Source organism: Calonectris borealis, chromosome Z (assembly GCF_964195595.1).
Source record: "Calonectris borealis chromosome Z, bCalBor7.hap1.2, whole genome shotgun sequence".
Lineage (NCBI taxonomy): Eukaryota > Metazoa > Chordata > Aves > Procellariiformes > Procellariidae > Calonectris > Calonectris borealis.
Genome location: NC_134352.1, coordinates 77,478,657 through 77,499,983, shown reverse-complemented (window position 1 = coordinate 77,499,983; position 21,327 = coordinate 77,478,657). Strand labels below are relative to the sequence as shown.

Genomic DNA, 21,327 nt, shown 5'->3' with positions numbered 1-21,327 from the left:
ATCCCAAACGCAAGACCCTTCGCTTGCCGGGGACACCTTCTTCTTTGCCCTCCAGCCACCGCGGGCAAGCAGCCACAGACGACACAACAAGACCCCGGCTACAGGGCCACGCGCAGCGGACTGCAGCCAGGGACCCAACGCAGCCGCACCAGCAACACCCTTCCCTTTTTCCTCTTCCTCTTCCCGCGAGCCCTTCCTCCTGCCTTTCCTCCCCATTCTCATCCGCGTCAAACACGGGAGCTGGGGCTGCTCCGTCCAGGAGCACGTCCAACGCTCAAGTGCCTACACCCAGAGCCACCTCCTCGCCAGCCGCCGCCACCCCCAGGCCCTCGCTCCAGGAGGGGGCTCCCCAGGCCCTGCCAAGTGACATCACTTCACCACCCTTCCCAACACGAAAACAGAAGACCAGCTAACAGGAAAACAGAGGCGAGCCAAAAGCGAAAGGAAAACAGACCACGACCAACACCAGGGCATGCCAGACGGAAAAGACACCGGGGCACCAGGGGAAACTTCAGCTGCAGAAAAGAGGCACCACAGCTCGCCCTGCAGGCAACAGGGAAACCCTAACGCCCCTCCCCGGCACAGCTGCCCCCAAGGGCTCTGCCCCAGCGCTTTCGCATCCCCCGCTCCACCGCCACAGCCAACCTCCCCAACCACGGCCACCCCACCAACGCACTTCCCCAAGACCACCACAGCCACCAGCCAAAACTGAAAACCACAGCGGAAACTCGCTGCCACCAGAAGGCGAGGAAGGGAAAGCTGCGGCACCACATAAAGCCGGCCACCCGGCAGCACCCCAAGCACAGCGCCCACCCGCACCGCCACCCGGCCTGACCAGGCTCCTGCCCACCACCCCCCACGCAGCGCCCACCGCCCCACCATGCCTGCGCCCGCAACCCCACAGCCCCGCCTGCGCCACGGCGCCACGGCGCTCCCGCTCCTCCTGACGGCTCTCGCCACCGCCCTCGCCTGCCAACACCTGCGTCCCCGCGACGCCACCTTCCCCTGGGACAGCCTCCAGCTCCTCCACGCCATGGCGCCCAGCCCGCCACAGCCCTGCCACCACCAGCACGCGCCCTTCCCCTTCCCCGACACCCTCCTCCGCACCAGCCACCCACAGCAAGCCGCCGCCGCCGCCCTCCGCATCCTCCAGCACCTCTTCGCCACCCTCAGCAGCCCGAGCACCCCCCAACACTGGGACGCCCAGGCACGGCACCACCTCCTCAACAACCTCCACCACCACATCCAGCAGCTCCAGCAGTGCCTGCCGGCCAACGGCACGCTCTTCCAAGGCCAAGGGCCCCGCAACCTGCTGCTCAACATCAACAAATACTTCCGGCGCCTCCAGGACTTCCTCCACGCCCACAACCACACCGCCTGCGCCTGGGACCACGTCCGCCTCGAAGCTCGCCTCTGCTTCCAACACCTCCACAACCTCACCCGCACCATGCGCAATTAGCCCGACGACCCCCACCAACCTGCACGGCCCCACCCGCCCCCACCACCACCTCGGGACCACCGCCCCATCCCCGCCTCTGTCCTCCCCCACGCCAAGACCCGCTGCAAGAACGGCCCTGCACCCTCAGCCTCCACTCACTGCTCCTCTAGTTCAAGAACTTTATTTATTTATTTTGACAATGGCCTTTATCTGTTTATTCACCTATTTATTCCACAGGAAATAAAGACCTCTTGCAAAACCCTTGCCACTGCCTCTCGTCTCAGAAGCACAGCAACGAGCCTTTGGGCTGGGGGGAAGCCACCTCCACTCAACACCTACGCCAAGCCCCGCTCCAAACGGGGCTCCCCACATCCCGTGCCCGCTCTTCCCTTTGGCACCTCCCCAAGGAGGCGCTTCCCTCAACCTCTTTGGAAATCCTCTGACAGGGTTTAGCCATCGCCATCGGAATCTCCTCTCCGGCCCTTGTCTCCCCAACATTTCCCACCTGCCAGCCCGCTTTACACCGACTCAGGAGCAGCTCCGCAGTCCTCACCACAAGGACCACACGCACCTCTTGGAGCGGGTCCAGACGAGGGCCACAAACACCATCAGAGGGCTGGAACGCCTCTCCTACCACAAAAGGCCCAGACAGTTGGGCTTCTTCACCCTGGAGAAGAGAAGGCTCCGGGGACACCTTACGGCGGCCTTTCCGTACCCCAAGGGGGCTTATAAGAAAGATGGGCACAGACTTTTTAGTGGGGGCCTCTTACGGCAGGACAGGGGCGAATGGTTTTCAACTAAAAGAGGCTAGATTCAGACCGGGGAGAAGGAAGACGTTTTGTACCATGAGGGTGCTGAAACACTGGCACAGGTTGCCCAGAGAGCTGGTAGATGCCCCATCCCTGGAAACACTCAAGGTCAGGTTGGACGGGGCTCTCAGCCACCTGAGCTACTTGAAGGCGGCCCTGCTCATTGCTGGGGGGTGCACCAGATGACCTTTGAGGGTCCCTCCCAACCCAAACCATTCCATCATCCTATGAAGGAGAGGCACGGCAGAGATCGCTCTGATTAGGCCCGCTTCCGCTACTCTTGCCACTTCAGGCTTTTTTCACGACAAATCTCCCCCGGCGCTGCTTGAAAACGCCTCGCGGCACCAACTACTCTAGGGCAACACGGACAAGGTCCGGCCACGGACCTCCAACAGCAGCCTACCGCCTGCAGGGACGGCACCTAGGTACGCCAAATCATCGTGCACGTGCCAGCACCCCAAGCACAGCACTCCCCCCAACACCAACGTTGCCTCACAAGACCAGGCCTCCAGCCCGCCACCGCCCTGCCACCACCACCACACACGCGGTTCCCCTGCCCCAAAAGCTCTGAGAAAACACGTGCCAGCGTCTCTCACACAAGCCCAACATGCTCCTCGCTCTTGGAAGGCACCGGAAAACCTCAGCCAGTGCAACCTCCACCTCCTCCTCCCACTAGAGCTCTACAATGAGATCCCTGGCTCAGCTCCACCTCCAGAGGACCCTCGCACACCCCTCCTCTAGGGGCGCAGGGGCTCAGGCCATCCCAAACGCAAGACCCTTCGCTTGTCGGGGACACCTTCTTCTTTGCCCTCCAGCCACCGCGGGCAAGCAGCCACAGACGACACAACAAGACCCCGGCTACAGGGCCACGCGCAGCGGACCGCAGCCAGGGACCCAACGCAGCCGCACCAGCAGCAGCAAAACCCTTCCCTTTTTCCTCTTCCTCTTCCCGCGAGCCCTTCCTCCTGCCTTTCCTCCCCATTCTCATCCGCGTCAAACACGGGAGCTGGGGCTGCTCCGTCCAGGAGCACGTCCAACGCTCAAGTGCCTACACCCAGAGCCACCTCCTCGCCAGCCGCCGCCACCCCCAGGCCCTCGCTCCAGGAGGGGGCTCCCCAGGCCCTGCCAAGTGACATCACTTCACCACCCTTCCCAACACGAAAACAGAAGACCAGCTAACAGGAAAACAGAGGCGAGCCAAAAGCGAAAGGAAAACAGACCACGACCAACACCAGGGCATGCCAGACGGAAAAGACACCGGGGCACCAGGGGAAACTTCAGCTGCAGAAAAGAGGCACCACAGCTCGCCCTGCAGGCAACAGGGAAACCCTAACGCCCCTCCCCGGCACAGCTGCCCCCAAGGGCTCTGCCCCAGCGCTTTCGCATCCCCCGCTCCACCGCCACAGCCAACCTCCCCCCGCACAGCCACCCTCCCCAACCACGGCCACCCCACCAACGCACTTCCCCAAGACCACCACAGCCACCAGCCAAAACTGAAAACCACAGCGGAAACTCGCTGCCACCAGAAGGCGAGGAAGGGAAAGCTGCGGCACCACATAAAGCCGGCCACCCGGCAGCACCCCAAGCACAGCGCCCACCCGCACCGCCACCCGGCCTGACCAGGCTCCTGCCCACCACCCCCCACGCAGCACCCACCGCCCCACCATGCCTGCGCCCGCAACCCCACAGCCCCGCCTGCGCCACGGCGCTCCCGCTCCTCCTGACGGCTCTCGCCACCGCCCTCGCCTGCCAACACCTGCGTCCCCGCGACGCCACCTTCCCCTGGGACAGCCTCCAGCTCCTCCACGCCATGGCGCCCAGCCCGCCACAGCCCTGCCACCACCAGCACGCGCCCTTCCCCTTCCCCGACACCCTCCTCCGCACCAGCCACCCACAGCAAGCCGCCGCCGCCGCCCTCCGCATCCTCCAGCACCTCTTCGCCACCCTCAGCAGCCCGAGCACCCCCCAACACTGGGACGCCCAGGCACGGCACCACCTCCTCAACAACCTCCACCACCACATCCAGCAGCTCCAGCAGTGCCTGCCGGCCAACGGCACGCTCTTCCAAGGCCAAGGGCCCCGCAACCTGCTGCTCAACATCAACAAATACTTCCGGCGCCTCCAGGACTTCCTCCACGCCCACAACCACACCGCCTGCGCCTGGGACCACGTCCGCCTCGAAGCTCGCCTCTGCTTCCAACACCTCCACAACCTCACCCGCACCATGCGCAATTAGCCCGACGACCCCCACCAACCCGCACGGCCCCACCCGCCCCCACCACCACCTCGGGACCACCGCCCCACCCCCGCCTCTGTCCTCCCCCACGCCAAGACCCGCTGCAAGAACGGCCCTGCACCCTCAGCCTCCACTCACTGCTCCTCTAGTTCAAGAACTTTATTTATTTATTTTGACAATGGCCTTTATCTATTTATTCACCTATTTATTCCACAGGAAATAAAGACCTCTTGCAAAACCCTTGCCACTGCCTCTCGTCTCAGAAGCACAGCAACGAGCCTTTGGGCTGGGGGGAAGCCACCTCCACTCAACACCTACGCCAAGCCCCGCTCCAAACGGGGCTCCCCACATCCCGCGCCCGCTCTTCCCTTTGGCACCTCTCCAAGGAGGCGCTTGCCTCAACCTCTTTGGAAAACCTCTGACAGGGTTTAGCCATCGCCATCGGAATCTCCTCTCCGGCCCTTGTCTCCCCAACATTTCCCACCTGCCAGCCCGCTTTACACCGACTCAGGAGCAGCTCCGCAGTCCTCACCACAAGGACCACACGCACCTCTTGGAGCGGGTCCAGACGAGGGCCACAAACACCATCAGAGGGCTGGAACGCCTCTCCTACCACAAAAGGCCCAGACAGTTGGGCTTCTTCACCCTGGAGAAGAGAAGGCTCCGGGGACACCTTACGGCGGCCTTTCCGTACCCCAAGGGGGCTTATAAGAAAGATGGGCACAGACTTTTTAGTGGGGGCCTCTTACGGCAGGACAGGGGCGAATGGTTTTCAACTAAAAGAGGCTAGATTCAGACCAGGGAGAAGGAAGACGTTTTGTACCATGAGGGTGCTGAAACACTGGCACAGGTTGCCCAGAGAGCTGGTAGATGCCCCATCCCTGGAAACACTCAAGGTCAGGTTGGACGGGGCTCTCAGCCACCTGAGCTAGTTGAAGGCGGCCCTGCTCATTGCTGGGGGGTGCACCAGATGACCTTTGAGGGCCCCTCCCAACCCAAACCATTCCATCATCCTATGAAGGAGAGGCACGGCAGAGATCGCTCTGATCAGGCCCGCTTCCGCTACTCTTGCCACTTCAGGCTTTTTTCACGACAAATCTCCCCCGGCGCTGCTTGAAAACGCCTCGCGGCACCAACTACTCTAGGGCAACACGGACAAGGTCCGGCCACGGACCTCCAACAGCAGCCTGCCGCCTGCAGGGACGGCACCTAGGTACGCCAAATCATCGTGCACGTGCCAGCACCCCAAGCACAGCACTCCCCCCAACACCAACGTTGCCTCACAAGACCAGGCCTCCAGCCCGCCACCACCCTGCCACCACCACCACACACGCGGTTCCCCTGCCCCAAAAGCTCTGAGAAAACACGTGCCAGCGTCTCTCACACCAGCCCAACATGCTCCTCGCTCTTGGAAGGCACCGGAAAACCTCAGCCAGTGCAACCTCCACCTCCTCCTCCCACTAGAGCTCTACAATGAGATCCCTGGCTCAGCTCCACCTCCAGAGGACCCTCGCACACCCCTCCTCTAGGGGCGCAGGGGCTCAGGCCATCCCAAACGCAAGACCCTTCGCTTGTCGGGGACACCTTCTTCTTTGCCCTCCAGCCACCGCGGGCAAGCAGCCACAGACGACACAACAAGACCCCGGCTACAGGGCCACGCGCAGCGGACCGCAGCCAGGGACCCAACGCAGCCGCACCAGCAGCAGCAAAACCCTTCCCTTTTTCCTCTTCCTCTTCCCGCGAGCCCTTCCTCCTGCCTTTCCTCCCCATTCTCATCCGCGTCAAACACGGGAGCTGGGGCTGCTCCGTCCAGGAGCACGTCCAACGCTCAAGTGCCTACACCCAGAGCCACCTCCTCGCCAGCCGCCGCCACCCCCAGGCCCTCGCTCCAGGAGGGGGCTCCCCAGGCCCTGCCAAGTGACATCACTTCACCACCCTTCCCAACACGAAAACAGAAGACCAGCTAACAGGAAAACAGAGGCGAGCCAAAAGCGAAAGGAAAACAGACCACGACCAACACCAGGGCATGCCAGACGGAAAAGACACCGGGGCACCAGGGGAAACTTCAGCTGCAGAAAAGAGGCACCACAGCTCGCCCTGCAGGCAACAGGGAAACCCTAACGCCCCTCCCCGGCACAGCTGCCCCCAAGGGCTCTGCCCCAGCGCTTTCGCATCCCCCGCTCCACCGCCACAGCCAACCTCCCCCCGCACAGCCACCCTCCCCAACCACGGCCACCCCACCAACGCACTTCCCCAAGACCACCACAGCCACCAGCCAAAACTGAAAACCACAGCGGAAACTCGCTGCCACCAGAAGGCGAGGAAGGGAAAGCTGCGGCACCACATAAAGCCGGCCACCCGGCACCACCCCAAGCACAGCGCCCACCCGCACCGCCACCCGGCCTGACCAGGCTCCTGCCCACCACCCCCCACGCAGCGCCCACCGCCCCACCATGCCTGCGCCCGCAACCCCACAGCCCCGCCTGCGCCACGGCGCCACGGCGCTCCCGCTCCTCCTGACGGCTCTCGCCACCGCCCTCGCCTGCCAACACCTGCGTCCCCGCGACGCCACCTTCCCCTGGGACAGCCTCCAGCTCCTCCACGCCATGGCGCCCAGCCCGCCACAGCCCTGCCACCACCAGCACGCGCCCTTCCCCTTCCCCGACACCCTCCTCCGCACCAGCCACCCACAGCAAGCCGCCGCCGCCGCCCTCCGCATCCTCCAGCACCTCTTCGCCACCCTCAGCAGCCCGAGCACCCCCCAACACTGGGACGCCCAGGCACGGCACCACCTCCTCAACAACCTCCACCACCACATCCAGCAGCTCCAGCAGTGCCTACCGGCCAACGGCACGCTCTTCCAAGGCCAAGGGCCCCGCAACCTGCTGCTCAACATCAACAAATACTTCCGGCGCCTCCAGGACTTCCTCCACGCCCACAACCACACCGCCTGCGCCTGGGACCACGTCCACCTCGAAGCTCGCCTCTGCTTCCAACACCTCCACAACCTCACCCGCACCATGCGCAATTAGCCCGACGACCCCCACCAACCCGCACGGCCCCACCCGCCCCCACCACCACCTCGGGACCACCGCCCCACCCCCGCCTCTGTCCTCCCCCACGCCAAGACCCGCTGCAAGAACGGCCCTGCACCCTCAGCCTCCACTCACTGCTCCTCTAGTTCAAGAACTTTATTTATTTATTTTGACAATGGCCTTTATCTATTTATTCACCTATTTATTCCACAGGAAATAAAGACCTCTTGCAAAACCCTTGCCACTGCCTCTCGTCTCAGAAGCACAGCAACGAGCCTTTGGGCTGGGGGGAAGCCACCTCCACTCAACACCTACGCCAAGCCCCGCTCCAAACGGGGCTCCCCACATCCCGCGCCCGCTCTTCCCTTTGGCACCTCCCCAAGGAGGCGCTTGCCTCAACCTCTTTGGAAAACCTCTGACAGGGTTTAGCCATCGCCATCGGAATCTCCTCTCCGGCCCTTGTCTCCCCAACATTTCCCACCTGCCAGCCCGCTTTACACCGACTCAGGAGCAGCTCCGCAGTCCTCACCACAAGGACCACACGCACCTCTTGGAGCGGGTCCAGACGAGGGCCACAAACACCATCAGAGGGCTGGAACGCCTCTCCTACCACAAAAGGCCCAGACAGTTGGGCTTCTTCACCCTGGAGAAGAGAAGGCTCCGGGGACACCTTACGGCGGCCTTTCCGTACCCCAAGGGGGCTTATAAGAAAGATGGGCACAGACTTTTTAGTGGGGGCCTCTTACGGCAGGACAGGGGCGAATGGTTTTCAACTAAAAGAGGCTAGATTCAGACCAGGGAGAAGGAAGACGTTTTGTACCATGAGGGTGCTGAAACACTGGCACAGGTTGCCCAGAGAGCTGGTAGATGCCCCATCCCTGGAAACACTCAAGGTCAGGTTGGACGGGGCTCTCAGCCACCTGAGCTAGTTGAAGGCGGCCCTGCTCATTGCTGGGGGGTGCACCAGATGACCTTTGAGGGCCCCTCCCAACCCAAACCATTCCATCATCCTATGAAGGAGAGGCACGGCAGAGATCGCTCTGATCAGGCCCGCTTCCGCTACTCTTGCCACTTCAGGCTTTTTTCACGACAAATCTCCCCCGGCGCTGCTTGAAAACGCCTCGCGGCACCAACTACTCTAGGGCAACACGGACAAGGTCCGGCCACGGACCTCCAACAGCAGCCTGCCGCCTGCAGGGACGGCACCTAGGTACGCCAAATCATCGTGCACGTGCCAGCACCCCAAGCACAGCACTCCCCCCAACACCAACGTTGCCTCACAAGACCAGGCCTCCAGCCCGCCACCACCCTGCCACCACCACCACACACGCGGTTCCCCTGCCCCAAAAGCTCTGAGAAAACACGTGCCAGCGTCTCTCACACCAGCCCAACATGCTCCTCGCTCTTGGAAGGCACCGGAAAACCTCAGCCAGTGCAACCTCCACTTCCTCCTCCCACTAGAGCTCTACAATGAGATCCCTGGCTCAGCTCCACCTCCAGAGGACCCTCGCACACCCCTCCTCTAGGGGCGCAGGGGCTCAGGCCATCCCAAACGCAAGACCCTTCGCTTGCCGGGGACACCTTCTTCTTTGCCCTCCAGCCACCGCGGGCAAGCAGCCACAGACGACACAACAAGACCCCGGCTACAGGGCCACGCGCAGCGGACTGCAGCCAGGGACCCAACGCAGCCGCACCAGCAACACCCTTCCCTTTTTCCTCTTCCTCTTCCCGCGAGCCCTTCCTCCTGCCTTTCCTCCCCATTCTCATCCGCGTCAAACACGGGAGCTGGGGCTGCTCCGTCCAGGAGCACGTCCAACGCTCAAGTGCCTACACCCAGAGCCACCTCCTCGCCAGCCGCCGCCACCCCCAGGCCCTCGCTCCAGGAGGGGGCTCCCCAGGCCCTGCCAAGTGACATCACTTCACCACCCTTCCCAACACGAAAACAGAAGACCAGCTAACAGGAAAACAGAGGCGAGCCAAAAGCGAAAGGAAAACAGACCACGACCAACACCAGGGCATGCCAGACGGAAAAGACACCGGGGCACCAGGGGAAACTTCAGCTGCAGAAAAGAGGCACCACAGCTCGCCCTGCAGGCAACAGGGAAACCCTAACGCCCCTCCCCGGCACAGCTGCCCCCAAGGGCTCTGCCCCAGCGCTTTCGCATCCCCCGCTCCACCGCCACAGCCAACCTCCCCAACCACGGCCACCCCACCAACGCACTTCCCCAAGACCACCACAGCCACCAGCCAAAACTGAAAACCACAGCGGAAACTCGCTGCCACCAGAAGGCGAGGAAGGGAAAGCTGCGGCACCACATAAAGCCGGCCACCCGGCAGCACCCCAAGCACAGCGCCCACCCGCACCGCCACCCGGCCTGACCAGGCTCCTGCCCACCACCCCCCACGCAGCGCCCACCGCCCCACCATGCCTGCGCCCGCAACCCCACAGCCCCGCCTGCGCCACGGCGCCACGGCGCTCCCGCTCCTCCTGACGGCTCTCGCCACCGCCCTCGCCTGCCAACACCTGCGTCCCCGCGACGCCACCTTCCCCTGGGACAGCCTCCAGCTCCTCCACGCCATGGCGCCCAGCCCGCCACAGCCCTGCCACCACCAGCACGCGCCCTTCCCCTTCCCCGACACCCTCCTCCGCACCAGCCACCCACAGCAAGCCGCCGCCGCCGCCCTCCGCATCCTCCAGCACCTCTTCGCCACCCTCAGCAGCCCGAGCACCCCCCAACACTGGGACGCCCAGGCACGGCACCACCTCCTCAACAACCTCCACCACCACATCCAGCAGCTCCAGCAGTGCCTGCCGGCCAACGGCACGCTCTTCCAAGGCCAAGGGCCCCGCAACCTGCTGCTCAACATCAACAAATACTTCCGGCGCCTCCAGGACTTCCTCCACGCCCACAACCACACCGCCTGCGCCTGGGACCACGTCCGCCTCGAAGCTCGCCTCTGCTTCCAACACCTCCACAACCTCACCCGCACCATGCGCAATTAGCCCGACGACCCCCACCAACCCGCACGGCCCCACCCGCCCCCACCACCACCTCGGGACCACCGCCCCACCCCCGCCTCTGTCCTCCCCCACGCCAAGACCCGCTGCAAGAACGGCCCTGCACCCTCAGCCTCCACTCACTGCTCCTCTAGTTCAAGAACTTTATTTATTTATTTTGACAATGGCCTTTATCTATTTATTCACCTATTTATTCCACAGGAAATAAAGACCTCTTGCAAAACCCTTGCCACTGCCTCTCGTCTCAGAAGCACAGCAACGAGCCTTTGGGCTGGGGGGAAGCCACCTCCACTCAACACCTACGCCAAGCCCCGCTCCAAACGGGGCTCCCCACATCCCGCGCCCGCTCTTCCCTTTGGCACCTCTCCAAGGAGGCGCTTGCCTCAACCTCTTTGGAAAACCTCTGACAGGGTTTAGCCATCGCCATCGGAATCTCCTCTCCGGCCCTTGTCTCCCCAACATTTCCCACCTGCCAGCCCGCTTTACACCGACTCAGGAGCAGCTCCGCAGTCCTCACCACAAGGACCACACGCACCTCTTGGAGCGGGTCCAGACGAGGGCCACAAACACCATCAGAGGGCTGGAACGCCTCTCCTACCACAAAAGGCCCAGACAGTTGGGCTTCTTCACCCTGGAGAAGAGAAGGCTCCGGGGACACCTTACGGCGGCCTTTCCGTACCCCAAGGGGGCTTATAAGAAAGATGGGCACAGACTTTTTAGTGGGGGCCTCTTACGGCAGGACAGGGGCGAATGGTTTTCAACTAAAAGAGGCTAGATTCAGACCAGGGAGAAGGAAGACGTTTTGTACCATGAGGGTGCTGAAACACTGGCACAGGTTGCCCAGAGAGCTGGTAGATGCCCCATCCCTGGAAACACTCAAGGTCAGGTTGGACGGGGCTCTCAGCCACCTGAGCTAGTTGAAGGCGGCCCTGCTCATTGCTGGGGGGTGCACCAGATGACCTTTGAGGGCCCCTCCCAACCCAAACCATTCCATCATCCTATGAAGGAGAGGCACGGCAGAGATCGCTCTGATCAGGCCCGCTTCCGCTACTCTTGCCACTTCAGGCTTTTTTCACGACAAATCTCCCCCGGCGCTGCTTGAAAACGCCTCGCGGCACCAACTACTCTAGGGCAACACGGACAAGGTCCGGCCACGGACCTCCAACAGCAGCCTGCCGCCTGCAGGGACGGCACCTAGGTACGCCAAATCATCGTGCACGTGCCAGCACCCCAAGCACAGCACTCCCCCCAACACCAACGTTGCCTCACAAGACCAGGCCTCCAGCCCGCCACCACCCTGCCACCACCACCACACACGCGGTTCCCCTGCCCCAAAAGCTCTGAGAAAACACGTGCCAGCGTCTCTCACACCAGCCCAACATGCTCCTCGCTCTTGGAAGGCACCGGAAAACCTCAGCCAGTGCAACCTCCACCTCCTCCTCCCACTAGAGCTCTACAATGAGATCCCTGGCTCAGCTCCACCTCCAGAGGACCCTCGCACACCCCTCCTCTAGGGGCGCAGGGGCTCAGGCCATCCCAAACGCAAGACCCTTCGCTTGTCGGGGACACCTTCTTCTTTGCCCTCCAGCCACCGCGGGCAAGCAGCCACAGACGACACAACAAGACCCCGGCTACAGGGCCACGCGCAGCGGACCGCAGCCAGGGACCCAACGCAGCCGCACCAGCAGCAGCAAAACCCTTCCCTTTTTCCTCTTCCTCTTCCCGCGAGCCCTTCCTCCTGCCTTTCCTCCCCATTCTCATCCGCGTCAAACACGGGAGCTGGGGCTGCTCCGTCCAGGAGCACGTCCAACGCTCAAGTGCCTACACCCAGAGCCACCTCCTCGCCAGCCGCCGCCACCCCCAGGCCCTCGCTCCAGGAGGGGGCTCCCCAGGCCCTGCCAAGTGACATCACTTCACCACCCTTCCCAACACGAAAACAGAAGACCAGCTAACAGGAAAACAGAGGCGAGCCAAAAGCGAAAGGAAAACAGACCACGACCAACACCAGGGCATGCCAGACGGAAAAGACACCGGGGCACCAGGGGAAACTTCAGCTGCAGAAAAGAGGCACCACAGCTCGCCCTGCAGGCAACAGGGAAACCCTAACGCCCCTCCCCGGCACAGCTGCCCCCAAGGGCTCTGCCCCAGCGCTTTCGCATCCCCCGCTCCACCGCCACAGCCAACCTCCCCCCGCACAGCCACCCTCCCCAACCACGGCCACCCCACCAACGCACTTCCCCAAGACCACCACAGCCACCAGCCAAAACTGAAAACCACAGCGGAAACTCGCTGCCACCAGAAGGCGAGGAAGGGAAAGCTGCGGCACCACATAAAGCCGGCCACCCGGCAGCACCCCAAGCACAGCGCCCACCCGCACCGCCACCCGGCCTGAACAGGCTCCTGCCCACCACCCCCCACGCAGCACCCACCGCCCCACCATGCCTGCGCCCGCAACCCCACAGCCCCGCCTGCGCCACGGCGCTCCCGCTCCTCCTGACGGCTCTCGCCACCGCCCTCGCCTGCCAACACCTGCGTCCCCGCGACGCCACCTTCCCCTGGGACAGCCTCCAGCTCCTCCACGCCATGGCGCCCAGCCCGCCACAGCCCTGCCACCACCAGCACGCGCCCTTCCCCTTCCCCGACACCCTCCTCCGCACCAGCCACCCACAGCAAGCCGCCGCCGCCGCCCTCCGCATCCTCCAGCACCTCTTCGCCACCCTCAGCAGCCCGAGCACCCCCCAACACTGGGACGCCCAGGCACGGCACCACCTCCTCAACAACCTCCACCACCACATCCAGCAGCTCCAGCAGTGCCTACCGGCCAACGGCACGCTATTCCAAGGCCAAGGGCCCCGCAACCCGCTGCTCAACATCAACAAATACTTCCGGCGCCTCCAGGACTTCCTCCACGCCCACAACCACACCGCCTGCGCCTGGGACCACGTCCACCTCGAAGCTCGCCTCTGCTTCCAACACCTCCACAACCTCACCCGCACCATGCGCAATTAGCCCGACGACCCCCACCAACCCGCACGGCCCCACCCGCCCCCACCACCACCTCGGGACCACCGCCCCACCCCCGCCTCTGTCCTCCCCCACGCCAAGACCCGCTGCAAGAACGGCCCTGCACCCTCAGCCTCCACTCACTGCTCCTCTAGTTCAAGAACTTTATTTATTTATTTTGACAATGGCCTTTATCTATTTATTCACCTATTTATTCCACAGGAAATAAAGACCTCTTGCAAAACCCTTGCCACTGCCTCTCGTCTCAGAAGCACAGCAACGAGCCTTTGGGCTGGGGGGAAGCCACCTCCACTCAACACCTACGCCAAGCCCCGCTCCAAACGGGGCTCCCCACATCCCGCGCCCGCTCTTCCCTTTGGCACCTCCCCAAGGAGGCGCTTGCCTCAACCTCTTTGGAAAACCTCTGACAGGGTTTAGCCATCGCCATCGGAATCTCCTCTCCGGCCCTTGTCTCCCCAACATTTCCCACCTGCCAGCCCGCTTTACACCGACTCAGGAGCAGCTCCGCAGTCCTCACCACAAGGACCACACGCACCTCTTGGAGCGGGTCCAGACGAGGGCCACAAACACCATCAGAGGGCTGGAACGCCTCTCCTACCACAAAAGGCCCAGACAGTTGGGCTTCTTCACCCTGGAGAAGAGAAGGCTCCGGGGACACCTTACGGCGGCCTTTCCGTACCCCAAGGGGGCTTATAAGAAAGATGGGCACAGACTTTTTAGTGGGGGCCTCTTACGGCAGGACAGGGGCGAATGGTTTTCAACTAAAAGAGGCTAGATTCAGACCAGGGAGAAGGAAGACGTTTTGTACCATGAGGGTGCTGAAACACTGGCACAGGTTGCCCAGAGAGCTGGTAGATGCCCCATCCCTGGAAACACTCAAGGTCAGGTTGGACGGGGCTCTCAGCCACCTGAGCTAGTTGAAGGCGGCCCTGCTCATTGCTGGGGGGTGCACCAGATGACCTTTGAGGGCCCCTCCCAACCCAAACCATTCCATCATCCTATGAAGGAGAGGCACGGCAGAGATCGCTCTGATCAGGCCCGCTTCCGCTACTCTTGCCACTTCAGGCTTTTTTCACGACAAATCTCCCCCGGCGCTGCTTGAAAACGCCTCGCGGCACCAACTACTCTAGGGCAACACGGACAAGGTCCGGCCACGGACCTCCAACAGCAGCCTGCCGCCTGCAGGGACGGCACCTAGGTACGCCAAATCATCGTGCACGTGCCAGCACCCCAAGCACAGCACTCCCCCCAACACCAACGTTGCCTCACAAGACCAGGCCTCCAGCCCGCCACCACCCTGCCACCACCACCACACACGCGGTTCCCCTGCCCCAAAAGCTCTGAGAAAACACGTGCCAGCGTCTCTCACACCAGCCCAACATGCTCCTCGCTCTTGGAAGGCACCGGAAAACCTCAGCCAGTGCAACCTCCACTTCCTCCTCCCACTAGAGCTCTACAATGAGATCCCTGGCTCAGCTCCACCTCCAGAGGACCCTCGCACACCCCTCCTCTAGGGGCGCAGGGGCTCAGGCCATCCCAAACGCAAGACCCTTCGCTTGCCGGGGACACCTTCTTCTTTGCCCTCCAGCCACCGCGGGCAAGCAGCCACAGACGACACAACAAGACCCCGGCTACAGGGCCACGCGCAGCGGACCGCAGCCAGGGACCCAACGCAGCCGCACCAGCAGCAGCAAAACCCTTCCCTTTTTCCTCTTCCTCTTCCCGCGAGCCCTTCCTCCTGCCTTTCCTCCCCATTCTCATCCGCGTCAAACACGGGAGCTGGGGCTGCTCCGTCCAGGAGCACGTCCAACGCTCAAGTGCCTACACCCAGAGCCACCTCCTCGCCAGCCGCCGCCACCCCCAGGCCCTCGCTCCAGGAGGGGGCTCCCCAGGCCCTGCCAAGTGACATCACTTCACCACCCTTCCCAACACGAAAACAGAAGACCAGCTAACAGGAAAACAGAGGCGAGCCAAAAGCGAAAGGAAAACAGACCACGACCAACACCAGGGCATGCCAGACGGAAAAGACACCGGGGCACCAGGGGAAACTTCAGCTGCAGAAAAGAGGCACCACAGCTCGCCCTGCAGGCAACAGGGAAACCCTAACGCCCCTCCCCGGCACAGCTGCCCCCAAGGGCTCTGCCCCAGCGCTTTCGCATCCCCCGCTCCACCGCCACAGCCAACCTCCCCCCGCACAGCCACCCTCCCCAATCACGGCCACCCCACCAACGCACTTCCCCAAGACCACCACAGCCACCAGCCAAAACTGAAAACCACAGCGGAAACTCGCTGCCACCAGAAGGCGAGGAAGGGAAAGCTGCGGCACCACATAAAGCCGGCCACCCGGCAGCACCCCAAGCACAGCGCCCACCCGCACCGCCACCCGGCCTGACCAGGCTCCTGCCCACCACCCCCCACGCAGCGCCCACCGCCCCACCATGCCTGCGCCCGCAACCCCACAGCCCCGCCTGCGCCACGGCGCCACGGCGCTCCCGCTCCTCCTGACGGCTCTCGCCACCGCCCTCGCCTGCCAACACCTGCGTCCCCGCGACGCCACCTTCCCCTGGGACAGCCTCCAGCTCCTCCACGCCATGGCGCCCAGCCCGCCACAGCCCTGCCACCACCAGCACGCGCCCTTCCCCTTCCCCGACACCCTCCTCCGCACCAGCCACCCACAGCAAGCCGCCGCCACCGCCCTCCGCATCCTCCAGCACCTCTTCGCCACCCTCAGCAGCCCGAGCACCCCCCAACACTGGGACGCCCAGGCACGGCACCACCTCCTCAACAACCTCCACCACCACATCCAGCAGCTCCAGCAGTGCCTGCCGGCCAACGGCACGCTCTTCCAAGGCCAAGGGCCCCGCAACCTGCTGCTCAACATCAACAAATACTTCCGGCGCCTCCAGGACTTCCTCCACGCCCACAACCACACCGCCTGCGCCTGGGACCACGTCCGCCTCGAAGCTCGCCTCTGCTTCCAACACCTCCACAACCTCACCCGCACCATGCGCAATTAGCCCGACGACCCCCACCAACCCGCACGGCCCCACCCGCCCCCACCACCACCTCGGGACCACCGCCCCACCCCCGCCTCTGTCCTCCCCCACGCCAAGACCCGCTGCAAGAACGGCCCTGCACCCTCAGCCTCCACTCACTGCTCCTCTAGTTCAAGAACTTTATTTATTTATTTTGACAATGGCCTTTATCTATTTATTCACCTATTTATTCCACAGGAAATAAAGACCTCTTGCAAAACCCTTGCCACTGCCTCTCGTCTCAGAAGCACAGCAACGAGCCTTTGGGCTGGGGGGAAGCCACCTCCACTCAACACCTACGCCAAGCCCCGCTCCAAACGGGGCTCCCCACATCCCGTGCCCGCTCTTCCCTTTGGCACCTCCCCAAGGAGGCGCTTGCCTCAACCTCTTTGGAAAACCTCTGACAGGGTTTAGCCATCGCCATCGGAATCTCCTCTCCGGCCCTTGTCTCCCCAACATTTCCCACCTGCCAGCCCGCTTTACACCGACTCAGGAGCAGCTCCGCAGTCCTCACCACAAGGACCACACGCACCTCTTGGAGCGGGTCCAGACGAGGGCCACAAACACCATCAGAGGGCTGGAACGCCTCTCCTACCACAAAAGGCCCAGACAGTTGGGCTTCTTCACCCTGGAGAAGAGAAGGCTCCGGGGACACCTTACGGCGGCCTTTCCGTACCCCAAGGGGGCTTATAAGAAAGATGGGCACAGACTTTTTAGTGGGGGCCTCTTACGGCAGGACAGGGGCGAATGGTTTTCAACTAAAAGAGGCTAGATTCAGACCAGGGAGAAGGAAGACGTTTTGTACCATGAGGGTGCTGAAACACTGGCACAGGTTGCCCAGAGAGCTGGTAGATGCCCCATCCCTGGAAACACTCAAGGTCAGGTTGGACGGGGCTCTCAGCCACCTGAGCTAGTTGAAGGCGGCCCTGCTCATTGCTGGGGGGTGCACCAGATGACCTTTGAGGGCCCCTCCCAACCCAAACCATTCCATCATCCTATGAAGGAGAGGCACGGCAGAGATCGCTCTGATCAGGCCCGCTTCCGCTACTCTTGCCACTTCAGGCTTTTTTCACGACAAATCTCCCCCGGCGCTGCTTGAAAACGCCTCGCGGCACCAACTACTCTAGGGCAACACGGACAAGGTCCGGCCACGGACCTCCAACAGCAGCCTGCCGCCTGCAGGGACGGCACCTAGGTACGCCAAACCATCGTGCACGTGCCAGCACCCCAAGCACAGCACTCCCCCCAACACCAACGTTGCCTCACAAGACCAGGCCTCCAGCCCGCCACCACCCTGCCACCACCACCACACACGCGGTTCCCCTGCCCCAAAAGCTCTGAGAAAACACGTGCCAGCGTCTCTCACACCAGCCCAACATGCTCCTCGCTCTTGGAAGGCACCGGAAAACCTCAGCCAGTGCAACCTCCACTTCCTCCTCCCACTAGAGCTCTACAATGAGATCCCTGGCTCAGCTCCACCTCCAGAGGACCCTCGCACACCCCTCCTCTAGGGGCGCAGGGGCTCAGGCCATCCCAAACGCAAGACCCTTCGCTTGCCGGGGACACCTTCTTCTTTGCCCTCCAGCCACCGCGGGCAAGCAGCCACAGACGACACAACAAGACCCCGGCTACAGGGCCACGCGCAGCGGACTGCAGCCAGGGACCCAACGCAGCCGCACCAGCAACACCCTTCCCTTTTTCCTCTTCCTCTTCCCGCGAGCCCTTCCTCCTGCCTTTCCTCCCCATTCTCCTCCGCTTCAAACACGGGAGCTGGGGCTGCTCCGTCCAGGAGCACGTCCAACGCTCAAGTGCCTACACCCAGAGCCACCTCCTCGCCAGCCGCCGCCACCCCCAGGCCCTCGCTCCAGGAGGGGGCTCCCCAGGCCCTGCCAAGTGACATCACTTCACCACCCTTCCCAACACGAAAACAGAAGACCAGCTAACAGGAAAACAGAGGCGAGCCAAAAGCGAAAGGAAAACAGACCACGACCAACACCAGGGCATGCCAGACGGAAAAGACACCGGGGCACCAGGGGAAACTTCAGCTGCAGAAAAGAGGCACCACAGCTCGCCCTGCAGGCAACAGGGAAACCCTAACGCCCCTCCCCGGCACAGCTGCCCCCAAGGGCTCTGCCCCAGCGCTTTCGCATCCCCCGCTCCACCGCCACAGCCAACCTCCCCAACCACGGCCACCCCACCAACGCACTTCCCCAAGACCACCACAGCCACCAGCCAAAACTGAAAACCACAGCGGAAACTCGCTGCCACCAGAAGGCGAGGAAGGGAAAGCTGCGGCACCACATAAAGCCGGCCACCCGGCAGCACCCCAAGCACAGCGCCCACCCGCACCGCCACCCGGCCTGACCAGGCTCCTGCCCACCACCCCCCACGCAGCGCCCACCGCCCCACCATGCCTGCGCCCGCAACCCCACAGCCCCGCCTGCGCCACGGCGCCACGGCGCTCCCGCTCCTCCTGACGGCTCTCGCCACCGCCCTCGCCTGCCAACACCTGCGTCCCCGCGACGCCACCTTCCCCTGGGACAGCCTCCAGCTCCTCCACGCCATGGCGCCCAGCCCGCCACAGCCCTGCCACCACCAGCACGCGCCCTTCCCCTTCCCCGACACCCTCCTCCGCACCAGCCACCCACAGCAAGCCGCCGCCGCCGCCCTCCGCATCCTCCAGCACCTCTTCGCCACCCTCAGCAGCCCGAGCACCCCCCAACACTGGGACGCCCAGGCACGGCACCACCTCCTCAACAACCTCCACCACCACATCCAGCAGCTCCAGCAGTGCCTGCCGGCCAACGGCACGCTCTTCCAAGGCCAAGGGCCCCGCAACCTGCTGCTCAACATCAACAAATACTTCCGGCGCCTCCAGGACTTCCTCCACGCCCACAACCACACCGCCTGCGCCTGGGACCACGTCCGCCTCGAAGCTCGCCTCTGCTTCCAACACCTCCACAACCTCACCCGCACCATGCGCAATTAGCCCGACGACCCCCACCAACCCGCACGGCCCCACCCGCCCCCACCACCACCTCGGGACCACCGCCCCACCCCCGCCTCTGTCCTCCCCCACGCCAAGACCCGCTGCAAGAACGGCCCTGCACCCTCAGCCTCCACTCACTGCTCCTCTAGTTCAAGAACTTTATTTATTTATTTTGACAATGGCCTTTATCTATTTATTCACCTATTTATTCCACAGGAAATAAAGACCTCTTGCAAAACCCTTGCCACTGCCTCTCGTCTCAGAAGCACAGCAACGAGCCTTTGGGCTGGGGGGAAGCCACCTCCACTCAACACCTACGCCAAGCCCCGCTCCAAACGGGGCTCCCCACATCCCGCGCCCGCTCTTCCCTTTGGCACCTCTCCAAGGAGGCGCTTGCCTCAACCTCTTTGGAAAACCTCTGACAGGGTTTAGCCATCGCCATCGGAATCTCCTCTCCGGCCCTTGTCTCCCCAACATTTCCCACCTGCCAGCCCGCTTTACACCGACTCAGGAGCAGCTCCGCAGTCCTCACCACAAGGACCACACGCACCTCTTGGAGCGGGTCCAGACGAGGGCCACAAACACCATCAGAGGGCTGGAACGCCTCTCCTACCACAAAAGGCCCAGACAGTTGGGCTTCTTCACCCTGGAGAAGAGAAGGCTCCGGGGACACCTTACGGCGGCCTTTCCGTACCCCAAGGGGGCTTATAAGAAAGATGGGCACAGACTTTTTAGTGGGGGCCTCTTACGGCAGGACAGGGGCGAATGGTTTTCAACTAAAAGAGGCTAGATTCAGACCAGGGAGAAGGAAGACGTTTTGTACCATGAGGGTGCTGAAACACTGGCACAGGTTGCCCAGAGAGCTGGTAGATGCCCCATCCCTGGAAACACTCAAGGTCAGGTTGGACGGGGCTCTCAGCCACCTGAGCTAGTTGAAGGCGGCCCTGCTCATTGCTGGGGGGTGCACCAGATGACCTTTGAGGGCCCCTCCCAACCCAAACCATTCCATCATCCTATGAAGGAGAGGCACGGCAGAGATCGCTCTGATCAGGCCCGCTTCCGCTACTCTTGCCACTTCAGGCTTTTTTCACGACAAATCTCCCCCGGCGCTGCTTGAAAACGCCTCGCGGCACCAACTACTCTAGGGCAACACGGACAAGGTCCGGCCACGGACCTCCAACAGCAGCCTGCCGCCTGCAGGGACGGCACCTAGGTACGCCAAATCATCGTGCACGTGCCAGCACCCCAAGCACAGCACTCCCCCCAACACCAACGTTGCCTCACAAGACCAGGCCTCCAGCCCGCCACCACCCTGCCACCACCACCACACACGCGGTTCCCCTGCCCCAAAAGCTCTGAGAAAACACGTGCCAGCGTCTCTCACACCAGCCCAACATGCTCCTCGCTCTTGGAAGGCACCGGAAAACCTCAGCCAGTGCAACCTCCACCTCCTCCTCCCACTAGAGCTCTACAATGAGATCCCTGGCTCAGCTCCACCTCCAGAGGACCCTCGCACACCCCTCCTCTAGGGGCGCAGGGGCTCAGGCCATCCCAAACGCAAGACCCTTCGCTTGTCGGGGACACCTTCTTCTTTGCCCTCCAGCCACCGCGGGCAAGCAGCCACAGACGACACAACAAGACCCCGGCTACAGGGCCACGCGCAGCGGACCGCAGCCAGGGACCCAACGCAGCCGCACCAGCAGCAGCAAAACCCTTCCCTTTTTCCTCTTCCTCTTCCCGCG

The 21,327-nt window shown here is 63.0% G+C and overlaps 6 protein-coding genes across 14 annotated transcripts in view; 5 read left to right on the top strand and 1 right to left on the bottom strand.

Annotated features, from left to right (window-relative positions):
- LOC142075699 (ubiquitin-associated protein 2-like) overlaps nucleotides 1–21,327 on the bottom strand; it is a 168,269-nt gene that overhangs the window by 69,858 nt on the left and 77,084 nt on the right. The gene's annotated exons all lie outside the window — the stretch shown is intronic.
- On the top strand, nucleotides 881–1,459 carry LOC142075719 (interferon-like). Its single transcript, XM_075137517.1, has one exon. The coding sequence runs from the start codon at nucleotides 881–883 to the stop codon at nucleotides 1,457–1,459; it is 579 nt and encodes a 192-aa protein (XP_074993618.1).
- Nucleotides 6,937–7,515, top strand: LOC142075495 (interferon-like). Its single transcript, XM_075136888.1, has one exon. It carries the CDS (start codon nucleotides 6,937–6,939, stop codon nucleotides 7,513–7,515), a length of 579 nt encoding a protein of 192 aa, XP_074992989.1.
- LOC142075606 (interferon-like) lies at nucleotides 9,944–10,580 on the top strand. The gene has a single exon (XM_075137132.1). It carries the CDS (start codon nucleotides 9,944–9,946, stop codon nucleotides 10,520–10,522), a length of 579 nt encoding a protein of 192 aa, XP_074993233.1. The 3' UTR covers nucleotides 10,523–10,580.
- LOC142075334 (interferon-like) lies at nucleotides 16,000–16,636 on the top strand. Its single transcript, XM_075136534.1, has one exon. The coding sequence runs from the start codon at nucleotides 16,000–16,002 to the stop codon at nucleotides 16,576–16,578; it is 579 nt and encodes a 192-aa protein (XP_074992635.1). The 3' UTR covers nucleotides 16,579–16,636.
- LOC142075605 (interferon-like) lies at nucleotides 19,007–19,643 on the top strand. The gene has a single exon (XM_075137130.1). The coding sequence runs from the start codon at nucleotides 19,007–19,009 to the stop codon at nucleotides 19,583–19,585; it is 579 nt and encodes a 192-aa protein (XP_074993231.1). The 3' UTR covers nucleotides 19,586–19,643.